General features: G+C 35.5%; 1 protein-coding gene across 1 annotated transcript in view; it reads left to right on the forward strand.

Moving 5' to 3' along the window:
* GBE1 (1,4-alpha-glucan branching enzyme 1) overlaps window positions 1–12810 on the forward strand; it is a 302490-nt gene that overhangs the window by 250419 nt on the left and 39261 nt on the right. Inside the window, exon 13 of the mRNA XM_082624667.1 lies at window positions 12278–12462. Within this exon, the coding sequence (XP_082480793.1) occupies window positions 12278–12462 (185 nt within the window). The remainder of the gene's footprint in view (window positions 1–12277; window positions 12463–12810) is intronic.

Here is a 12810-nt window from a genome sequence, read left to right on the forward strand (position 1 = left end):
TCTAAACCTAAAGTTAGAATAGCCACAAAGCCACATGCATAATCAATTTTATAATCAGCCAATATATTCTTTGTTTTTGCATTACTGTCTTCCTCGCTTGTTTTCTACCACCTAGAAAGGTGTGGAGTCTTTCAGTGGGTGCCCTGTTCGCATGCAAAACTTTTACACTTTTTACAAGGCTGTCCATTAGCAAATCATTTTCTAAGACATTTGTTAACTACTTGCAGAAAAATCTGAATTCAGTTAGGATTTTATTAAAGAACCCCCTTTTTTTCCCCCACAATTTCTCCCTTATTCCCACTTCACTCCCCGTCAAAGAGTATCATGAGTCCGCTGCTTCATGTAGCATCTACATTGTTTTGGAATGAATGAAGTCCGTTACTGTTGCTATCAATTTTCTTAAGAAAATATTATCTAGCTCTTAAAAATTGTGTTTGCATAAAAATAACACATTCTCAGTTCAGTCTCGTTTGTTTTGTTCATTGTCTTATCCTTGTTTGATGATACTTTTATTTATTTAAAAAAAAAATTGTGCCACGAAGATGGAATGTAGGTCAAAGTATATAGAGCAACATGAACAATTCGAAATTCTACCTCCTATTGGCATGGCAGTCAGAGGAGAACTCCAGAGGAGGCCTCAGAAATAGAGAGCTGAAGTTATCTTCTGATATACATCTTCCCCTCCCTGGCGACATGGATATGCTCCTCTTAATCCATCCCCTTTCCACCCCAAAGCACTTTTGTCTGTTTTTCTTATGGTCTTATAAAGACCAATTTTGCAATCAGTTAAAAAAAAATTGTTAGATACTATCTTTATCTGAGTCCCTGTGCTGTGAACTGTATAATCAAAAAGTAAGACAGAACTTTCCATAAGCAATCTGTAGCCTACTAAGGGAAGCAGATTTCCTTCATTTTTTTCTTTCAACACAGGTTTAATAAATCCTTGAATGGGTACTCTGTGCCTGTTATTAGATTAGGCAGTAGGGATAATAAATAAAAATATAGGATAACTAGGATATAGGATGTCTATCCCCAGTCTGAGACAAGCAAAAAAAATAAAAACAAAAACAAAATTTTTACACTATTTAAGTAATTGTTTTAACAAGGGAAAAATTTACATCTAAGTACTAGTGGAAGCACAAGCACCAAAACCTTCCTGCAGAAGTTAAAAAAGGCCTCATGGAGACCAAACAGCTATCACTTGGAGTAGTAACTGCAGGAGTAGCAGAACACACAAGGCACAAATGGAGCACAGGTCAGTAATAGGTATAATTTATTTGTACACTTGAGAATGGAATTGGAAATATATACCTTTACACCTTTTTATAGCTCTTTCATTACCTTCCCTAATGCCTGTACATTCATAGTAGGTTTCCAGCTAATGTTGTTCAAATTAAGTACCTAATGCCAGATACAATGGAAAGAATACAGATGATATAGGTTTGAATACTAACTTTGTTATTTTATACCATATAACCTTAGATAGTTATATTACCTTGCTGATCTATTATCTGAAAATAGGAATAATGTCCCCTCCCATATTGAGGGGGTTTTGCGACTATTATCTAAAATAACTGCTAAAAATTCTAGCACAGAGTCTGTGTATCTAGAGGGCTCTCAAGTAATTACTATTGCTTTTATTATTTTAATATAGTTTTATGATTACGTTTCATTTATTTAAAGCATTTTTCCATTTTCGTGATTTAAATGAAAGCATCAAGAAACATATAATTACCTGTCAATATAATAATGGTAATTCTTCAGCATTTAAAACAACTGGTTTATAAACGTGTCTACATTTATTCTACCACACTTGTAGGTAATATAACGTTAATCTGATTTTGTACTTACAGACATTGATGGTTAAGAGAATTTTTTGTTTGCTTGTTTTATTTTGATAATCTTCTTATCAAAACACTTGAGGTAAGCAAGTGTTCACCCCCTATTCTATGCTTTATTGATGGGAACTTATCACCCAAAGCAATTCTAATCATGTAGATAAGTAAAGGTATTGATTGGTTTGGCCATGGTCCAAGCATAGTTCAAGTTGAAAATTGTTTTCCCAAGTGCCCAGAGCTCATTTGGCTATTGCCTCAAGACTTTTTATGCATAATTAATCAGGGGAAGGCTGGGGAGAGCAGGACAGAATGAGAGTCCTCACTACCGCAGCTCCAACAGAAGCATTATTTCTGGCCCCTTTAAGCTGTCACAGTGTCAGAGGCATGAACCATAGTCATGACAGTATTATTGGATGGAGCAAGACAGCAGCTATTATGCTTGATTCAGGCCACCATGCCCTTTATCTAGGGGATGAAGGACTGGAAGTTATCATGTCTTTTGTTCAAAATATTAGTTTGTAAATTTGTTATAGGAATTTTAAGGAAACCTAATAGTATACTAATCCTTTTTTTTAAATATCTTAAAATAGGAAATATATATACATACACATATATACCATAAACTGCCTCAGAATTTAAAATTTACGAGTGCAAAGCTTACATACTAAGATGAGCCATTCTCTCCCAGGTGTTTAGTTAAATATACTACCCGTCAGAAAATCATAGAATAAACAAATAGAAAAAAATAAAGCATTCATTTCTCACAGTATAGTTTTCAGTTCTTTAGTTATACCCTCAGATATCACTGCTATTGCTCTCTTTCATCAGTGTCCTCTCTTGTTACTCTATCTATTATAGGCCTTCAGGTTTTAGTTCAACTCGCCAGCACTTAATACTGTTGAGCACTGTTTCCTCTAGGAAGCACTACTTCTCAGGGCTCGGTCTCCCGTCTCCCACCTGCCATGGTTTTCCTCTTCTCTCTCTGGCCCTTCCTCTGCCAGCTTTTCCAGGGCCCTCTTCCTCTACCCCAACTAGCCGTATGAGTGTGCCTCAGGCTTTGTCCCATTATACTCTCTTTTCTGCCTCTATTCGCTGAGTATTCTCCCCAGGCAATTTCATCCACTCCATGGCATCAGTTACCCTGTATGTTTCTAAAAGCTATATACATGCCTAGTATGCAAAGATTTTTTTGTTTTGTTTTTTTTATTTTTTTAAATTTTTAAAAAAATTTTTTTGGTACGCGGGCCTCTCACTGTTGTGGCCTCTCCCGTTGTGGAGCACAGGCTCCGGATGCGCAGGCTCAGCAGCCATAGCTCATGGGCCCAGCCGCTCCGCGGCACGTGGGATCTTCCCGGACCGGGGCACGAACCCGTGTCCCCTGCATCGGCAGGCAGACTCTCAACCACTGCGCCACCAGGGAAGCCCTTGTTTTGTTTTTAATACCAAGGGAAATTCTAGAATTCCAAGATGGAGTTCCTAAGACTGACTCTTCCCCCTTCCCTGTATATTGACTTAATTTTCAGTCCGTCCTCCCTAACTGTCATCTCTGGGCATTTATATTTGCTCTTGGAGGAGGTTTGCCGCCATTCTCTCCTTTCCTCCCCTACAGTTTTTTGTTATTTCACTGCATACTGATCCCATAAGCCTTTTTTGAGCCTTCTCCCCAACTTCCTCTCTTTAAGGAAGTATGTATTTTTATATTTGTTTAATTCTGTCTTTCTTCCTCACTCGATTGTAAGCTCTGTGAGGAAAGGGACCATGCTGATGTACACTGAGCATGTTATCTGATACACAGGATACACTTCAGTAGCTTTAAAATTAGAATTTTGTGTTACAGTTGAGCATATGGTCAATATAGGTAATCATGGGGCTCAGAATATAATCACTGACTTGCACCTTTTGAAGGAAGAGTGTACACTAGGGAGGCTCCAGGGAGAACCCAGAGACCGTAGCATTTGATTTTAAAATAGTCTTCAGTACAGGTAAGAGGAATGGGCATTAAAGTTTGTTTGGTTTTTAAAAATATTTTCACTAGGACTTACCATATATACATACACACATATATATATTTATATACATTATATGTGTATATATAGATACACTTGATGTCAACAAAGAGTTACCTAAAGTCCGCAGAATGGAGGCTGTGATAGACTTTAAGGGTAAATCCCAGTAGCACTGCTGAGTTTTGTTCGGCTTGTCTTTATTTCCTCTTCTGGGTCTGACTGTCATATTTTGTTTCTGTACCTCAAAAGAGATGATGTTAGACCTTTATCAGTTGTAGAGGGAAACATCCAACCTTGACAAATATTTAAGGAGTCCCTGTTGTAGGTATAATACACGGGAACATGCTGTGGAGAATGAAGAAGAGAAGTGTAGTGTAGCCCCTGCCTGGAGCCATAGTGATCGGTGTCAAAGGTGGGATGGAGCAGTAGATAGCAAGTTTATTTTTCTAAAAAGGGAAATCACACTCCCTAATATAGAAAAATATTTTATTCTGTGCCTCACCTTCTGGTGACTTGATGGCCTTGAGAAAGACGGAAGCATTTGATTTTAAAATAGATACTTCCTTTTAAGAGTTAGTCTTCAGTACAGTTAAGAGAAGTAGGAGCTAAAGTTTTTTATATTCTCATTAAAACTGTACCTTATTCTCATATATACAGAAACTTGGTATCAACAAAGAGTTACATAACATCCACAGCATGGAGGCTGTGATAGACTTTAATTAATTCCTAGGTAAAATTAATATGTATTACAGTTTAGAGAAACAAAACACACAAACCGGCTAATCAAAATGTTCAGCTAACAGAGCTGGGGCTTTTTTCATTAGTTGTATTGTCTCGAATTTCATCACTGCAACAGCTGGCTTCTTGTCAATTTATAGTTTGGACCTTTACATCAAACAGCAAAAAGTTAATTACAGGAAAAGGAATCCCAATAGGAATTTCGCGCTTAGAGATTTTTCACAATTAACCAGGCATGAATGGTGCTGTTAACAGAGGAAATGGAAAGGGAGAAAAGGAACTGCATAGAATTTTCTAGAAGCATTAATTAACTATAGGAATGTTAGTCACTTGCTTCCCTGTGTTTGTTTTAAAGTTGTTTAGCTAAAGCTTTCAGCCTTCTCATTTCTGGAAGCATCCACTTCTGTTACTATATTAAATGCAATGAATCATGGCCTGAACTGTGAGTTTTCTTACAAAATGTCCCAAGTGACAGCTCAAAAAATTACCATCCTCCCTTCATTTTGAAACGAGTACCATCCTATGTATTACCTTAGTGATCATAATTATAATTTAATGAACAGAAAGAGCATGCTTTGATGGCTAGTGCCAGGTTACTTGTAATGCATATTTTGGACTTGGAAGTCTTGTTCTCAGGAGTCACACTCATTGCCTCTCTGCACTAGAGTTAGTTTAAATGTGACTTTTCTAAGCCTCTTATCTGTTGAGTAAACCAGCCGAAGATTTTTAAAATGCTTTCCTCAATTTAGGCTTCTACTTTTTTTTCTTTTTTATGTAGCTTAGAAACCCTTACTTGTGTTTCATTCTTCTAGTTCCTAACATTCTAATACAGTGAGTAGCTCTTACCCTTTTTAAGACTCAGACGCCTGGAGCATCTGAAGAACACCTTTCTCTCCTCAGAAAAATGCACAGATGAACATACATACAACATTTTGCATAAAATATCAGGAGTCGGTAGGAAAGCATGAACCCCAGGTTATAAATGCCTGTTGCTTTCACTGAGGAATGTATACATATATTATGTATGCATGTAAACATAACATATTTATATATAATTTAGAAATATATATACACACATATTTCTTAATTTGGTTAAATTAAAATGCTGATTCCGATCATGTGTTCCCTATTCCATCAAGTTATCTGTACTAAAACAAATCAATTACCTTCTTTGCCATTACCTGAATAAATTTAGATTTCTTATCCATCTTTATATACAGCAGGCCTTACTTATAAGCTTATTTGGGTGAGCATGTTTCACTGTACTGTCTCAAATGCTGCCACATTTCCTAAGTAATCTGTAGACCATAGCTGAGAAGAACATTCTTAACTTGTTTTAATGATAATATTTTTCTTCATTAGGTTTGTGAGCTGAGAACTAGTGTAGGATACTAACGGGCATTTTCCACTTTGCTTTTTTCAGTCTGAGAATGGTTCACTGTTATCCAAGGTCACTTTGAAAGTCTTTCTGCAATTTGCTTCCATTTATTTTATGCTTGTGTTTACAGTTTTGAACCAAATATGAATTTAATGTTGCATTTGTCTATATTAAACTTAATTTGCCCCTTGTCAGATCATTTACAACAGAGATAACATTCAAAAGCCACTCTGTAAAATGTTTTGTCTGCAATCACTAATGGAATTTTTCTGTCTATTTCTTTGTTGTATGCAACTTTCTATGTCTTTCAATTTAAACAGAAGCCTCTCCAGGAGATTTTTCAGAGAATCTAAATTAGTCTGTAATAGAGATTAATAAATTATTCTCTAATAGAATAGGGTCTTCTTCATGTCATATTTTTTTAAATAGTTCTTTTTTCTAACTCAGAAGTTTAATTTCATATTCCATATTATGTAAGTATGCTTATTGGAATGTTCTTTAAAGTAGTGACATACAAAATCCTAAATTGGATTATGATACCAAACATTTTTACCACTTTCATCTTTTTCTTACACTTTTTTCCAAGTACTTAATTTGCCCTCATGTAATAAATTTTCTTCTTAATAGTTAATAGTTTTAGATGTTATTGAAAAGATAAATGAATGTTTAAGATCAATGTATGTTAGAAGGCACTAAAATGAAGTCTTAAATTTAAGTAATAAAGAGTACTTTTAAAGTAGAAACTTAAACATATACATTAAGGAATATAATTTGCGTGTGTGTTAAACATTATTTTGAGAAACAATTTACTACCTTGTGCCTGTGTCTTCAAATAATTAGCAATGTTCAAAACTTGGGAAATGTTTTCTCTTAGAATCCTATCTGCTATTTACCTTTTGAACCAGTATTTTACTTATTCAGTTGATGTTAGGGAAATATCAGACAAGTGTACAGAGATGCATTTATAAGACTGGTCTTTTTTTATAATGCTAGAATATTAGGAAAAGCCAAAATGACTAACATGAGGAAAATAGTTAAATAAAATTGCATTTTATGCACAAAATGGAATACCGTCATGGTGATAATATACTTATTAACATGGAAAGTGTTTATATTAAAATTCAAAATAGTATATAATATATCTACCTTTTTTCAAAAACTAGTTGTAGGTAGGTAGGTAGGTAAGATAGATAGATAAATAGATGGATATGTATATAAGTGTAGGTATGGATATAGATAGAGATATATATAGCTATTGCTATAGATATAAATAAAAATAAATAAAATATTTATCAACAGGGTAACAGTGATGTCATTTCACTTGGGCTGCTATAATGAAATGCCAAAGACCAGGTAGCTTATAAACAATAAAGGTTTATTTCTCACAATTTCTGGAGACTGGGGGTCTGAGATCAGAGTGCCAGCATGGTTGAGAGAGGGACCTTTTCCAGGTCATAGACTTCTAGTGATATCCTTTTGTGGTGGAAGGAGAAAGGGAGCACAGTGGAGTCTCATATTTATAAAAGCGCTAATCACTTTCATAAGGGCTCTACCCGCATGACCTAAACACCTTCCAAAGGTCCCACATCCTAAGACCATCATACTGAGGATTAAATTTCAACATATGAATTTGGGGGGGACACTAACACTCAGACCATAGCAAGTGGCTATCTGATAAGATTTCAGATATCGTGTGTGTGCATTTCATTGTGATTTTTTAAAATAATATATCAGTACATTACTTGTACAATAAAAATAATAAAAGAAAATATAACACTATAATAATAGTAGCTAAGATTTATTGAGCTACATATTTTGTGTCTTGTACTCTTCTAAATAATTTGCATCTGTTACTTCATTTAATTGTAATTGTGCTACTCTTCAATCATTGTTTACTCTGTAGATCATAAGGATGTGAATTTTCATGGTAGAATGTTCAAATAAGTGATAATAATGTAATTTCACATTATATCAGTTTTTGAATGGAGTCCATGAATCCTTGAGGCTCCGTGTGTGTGTGTGTGTGTGTGTGTATCTGTTTCTGGGAGCAGGTAGTTAGCTTTTAATCAGATTATGAGATGGGTTAATACTGCTTCCAGTAGTTTTGGTCAAACTCACCATTCAATTCTGTACTGATAAAAACGAGGCTTCCAAGGAGGGATACTAAGAGAGAAGCTAAACTATACACTGGAGAAAAATTTTTGTTTTTACCTCATTAGTCTACCTTGAGGCAGATAGAAAAGATGGCAAGCAACAGAAATTGTGACCCGGGTCACATTTTCAAGAAGACTGGGAAGAAATTAGGAGATGAGGAGGTCCTCAAATGCCAGGAGTGTTTCAACCAGAACAGAGCTATAGTTTTAGAAGTTTGCCTAAAATGTTAATTTTAGGTGGAATAGAATCATCTGTATACAATATATATACTATAAAAATATATACTATATAGCATAATGTATACAACATATAGCATATATGTGTGTGTATAATATATAGTATAACTATAAATAACCCCTGAGAGCTTGTTCAGGGGTTGCAGGATGAACATGTGGTAGGAATAATGAAGGAAGAGTGTAGAGAGGGGATTCCTAACATAGCAACCTGATTTGCCCTATCAATCTGGGTGTCTTGTAGCAAAATTACTTTCACAGTCAATTCTGCCTTTTAAGATCTAAAATAGATAATTCAAAGAACATTAATTCTTGACTTAGGGAAATGTGTTTGTATTATTAAATATACGAATAAACGCATCAGCGTAGAATTTCCACACTTTAAAGAAAAGAATAATGTTGTACCATGAAACCAAGTGAAGAAGAGCCAAATAGCTGCCTTGAATTCATCCTGGTTGCTTGTGTGTCTGCTGCAGAGTTGGGCTGGTCAGTTCCCTCCTCAGAATGATGGGAGCCAGAAGTTTTAGGTTTATAGTAACTCTCACTTACTGGCTTTTATGTCATTCTTTCCTGAGCAACATCAGTAATGAGTGTGTAATGTAAAAGCTGCCAAACATTGAAAGCTTTAGCTAAGCCAGACCCTGTACCAAGTGCCTTACATACCTCGTTTGAACCTTAAAAGAGCTTTTATGAAACTTGTTATCCTATTTTACAGATGAGGAAACTGAGTCCCAGAGAGATTCAATTGCCTAAATTCATGTTTCTCATAAATGTCCTCATTGGAATTAAAATCCATGCAGCAGGCAGTCATCAAATCCTGTTATTTCCACCTCAAAAATGCCATTCTTTTCTACATTCCCACTGCATCTGGTCATCTCTCTTTTTTTTTTTTTTTTTTTTTTTTTTTTTTGGCCACGCCGTGTGGCTAGTGAGATCTTAGTTCCCCAACCAGGGATCGAAACTGGGCCCTTGGCAGGGAAGGCGCAGAGTCCACTGGACCACCAGGGAACTCCCCTGGTTATTTCTTATCTTATACTTGAATTCCGTGTTAGCTTTCCTACCATGCAGCTATTTCCAATATCCAGTGTCTCCTCCACATTGTATTTACCAGAGATACTTTAATAAAAACACTTTTGAGCTTTGCATCCCCCTACTTAAAAGTAGCTTAAGGTTTAAAGGTTGTAAGGCCCATCCTAATCTAGCTCATCCTGCCTGTCTCACCTCTTCTCCTTACCACAAGCCCTATTTCATGGCTAAACCAAACTCCTTACCACATCTCACCTTCTCACTCAACACATTGGCACATCATTCCATTATCTTGGAATCTCTGTCCACATATGAGAGTTTGGTCAATGTTTGCACTATATTTCCATGGTATCTGCTTCTAAGCAATACGGGAGAGTGGTAACCAAGAGTGAGGGTGCTAAAATCAAACTGTCTGGGCTAATAGGCCCCACTACTTAATAACTCTCTGTGCCTCAGTTTCCTTACCTATAAAACTGGGTCAATAATAGTAAGTACTTCAGGGTTGTTGAAAATGAAAGGAATTAATTCATGTGCAATGCTTAGAATAGTGCCTGGCAAATAATAAGCCAACATTAAGCTTTTGTTGTTGATTCTACTATGATAACATGACGGCAGTGATATAACAATCTCCCCCCAGAAAGGCTAAAGAAATTGCTTATTAATACTGGAGTCAACTCAGAGATTCATGGTCATACCAAAATAAAAGTATTTTGCCTATAGAGAGCTTGGATCCGGTTTGTAGGCTACTATACTTTAGCTACCCTATGGCATTTCTGGTCTCTCCTAAATTCCCAACTAGTTGAAATCCCACTAGTACTAGGACATATAATTTTCTCCAGACAGTACCTTCGGTATCAGCAATGAATACGCTGGACTACAATTCTGGAGGTGCATCTTTTTGCTGGTTGAATGGATGATGGAGCAAGCTATGCCATGGGTTCACTATGGGCTGATGTGAATCAGGCTCCAGACCTAGGCAGGACTCCTAAGTGTAGCAGAGGGAAGTTCCCATATCACTTTAAGACACCATAAAGTAAATAAAGGCCCGCAGAGTTAGAAATCTGGTTCCCTCCTCTGTCACATAGCAGACAACAATATAAGAAATATTGTTTAGACTGAAATACTCGAATTAAGGAAAATTTTTGCAGACACTTTAATTTTTATGAAGCTGCTACAGACATATTTGGATGTTATTTTTATTTTGATGACTATAGTCCTGAAAAGTTAAATGTAAATTGCAGTGTTTCTTAGCAGAGTTTACCATTTAAAGCAACTCTACGGTAAATCATTTTGAATTACATCATAGCCTTGTTAGTTTTTATTTATTAGAATATTAATATGCTAGCTTCTTTTCTGCCTTCTTTTTTATTGAAGTATAACTGACTAACGTTACATTAGTTTCAGATGTACAACACAATGACTCAGAATTTGTATATATTGCAAAATGATCATCCAGTCAGTCCAGTTAAGATCCATCACCCTACATAGTTACAAAAATTTTTTTTCTTGTAATAACAACTCTCAAGATCCTCTCTCCTAGCTAACTTTCAAATATGAAATGCCGTATTATCAACTATAGTCACCATGCTGTACATTACATCCCCATATTTTTTAATTTTTATTTTATAACTGGAAATTTATATCTTTTGACCCTTTTCACCCATTTGCCCAACCCCCACCCCTACCTCAGGCAACTACTGGTCTGTTCTCTATATCCATGTGCTTGTTTTTTGTTTGCTGGTTCGTTGTTTTTATTGTTGTTTTTAGACTCCACATATCAGTTAGATCATACGGTATTTGTCTTTTTCTGTCTGACTTATTTCACTTAGCAACTATTTACTTTAAAGTAGGACACACTTGTATCAGCTACGGTACTTTCCAACTCAAAGGAGAAATCTGTGGCTTAGAAAATTGCAGCATTAAAGTGGCAAATGTAAGTAAATTTTGGAAAACAGTGTTTAATTTTTAGGAGAAAAAAAAAGAAGCCATAGAATTGAAATCTAACCTGGGCAAAACAATAGGAGCCAGTCTATTAGACCACTAATATCTAAATTTGATTTTCAGAAGGAAGAATGTATAATATGTAGGTGTTATTATTTTATTTCATTTTTAAAGTGTATCAGGTTTCTGGTTCTTATCATTATAATGAGAAATAATATCAAATGGGTTCCCAACAAAGTGTCCCAGCGGTACACACACACATATTTAAATTAAAGATATACATCTAATGGTGGCACATGGATCTGAGAAAGGGGTGGGGAAAATGAATAATAAAAGTGATGACTTGGGTTTCTGTAGCACCTGAAGTTTAAAACGTACTTGCCTGATGTGATGAGGCAGAAAGAACTTTGGATTTTAATGAGAAGAACTAAATTTTAACGGTTGCTTTTCTAGTTATTATCCATGTGAGGCTGGGCAAATCCCTTAACTGTCTAGAGCTTTGGATTTCTCATCTGTGAAATGGATATAATAGAGAGTTCCTTCGAGGATCAAAAAATAATGTACATACAGCCTTTGTAAATTGCAAAGCGTTGTACAGATTTCAGAGATTATAGAAATAGAGATCTCAAAAATTACTCTGAGATTTCAGAGATTATTTCAGAGATGAAATAGGTATGACAGAGATACTGTTCTCAGTTTGTGCATGAGGAAAATGAGATGTAGAGCAAGGAATGTGTGACCAGGCTAAAACCGTGCCCTGGGCTTTTGAGTCCAAATGTTGTCAGTACTGCATGCTAGACTATGCTGTTTCTAAGCCAGGGTTGTGCATCATTTATAGGGCACAGCTATAGTAAATTATAACCTAAACTGATTTCAAAGACTTTAAAACATACAGTTATTGAGTTATCTTAATAAGAAATGCTAATATTACCAGGTGATGTTTATGTTTGTTTTCAAATGCAGGTAATGAATTTGGGCATCCTGAATGGTTAGACTTCCCAAGAAAAGGAAATAATGAGAGCTACCATTATGCAAGAAGGCAGTTTCATTTAACTGATGATGACCTTCTCCGCTATAAGTTCCTAAATAACTTTGACAGGGATATGAATAAATTGGAAGAAAGATGTCATTGGCTTTCAGCTCCACAGGTAAGCTCTTTACTCTAAATGTTATGTTTTAGTCACCAGTGTTGTACATGCTTAGAATGGCAATTGATTTAAATCTATATGCAGATCTTTTAAACAGCATTTTATTATTCAGTGTGTAGTGCCCTGTGACATACTTCAGGTTGTCAAAACATGTTACTGAAGTCTCCCCAATAGATAATGAAAATCTTAAACATAATTCCCTGCTTGCATTCCTGGTTAGCTTGTCGTTGTTGTTTAAATTTAGTAATTTTTATTTCATTTGGTTAAAGTAAATGACAAAAACTCCCCATGGAATCCACTTTGGAAATTGCTGTGGAAATATCTTAATTGTTTTGACTATTTTTCTTT

The sequence above is a fragment of the Mesoplodon mirus genome (assembly GCF_964341445.2).
Source record: "Mesoplodon mirus genome assembly, chromosome: 6".
Lineage (NCBI taxonomy): Eukaryota > Metazoa > Chordata > Mammalia > Artiodactyla > Ziphiidae > Mesoplodon > Mesoplodon mirus.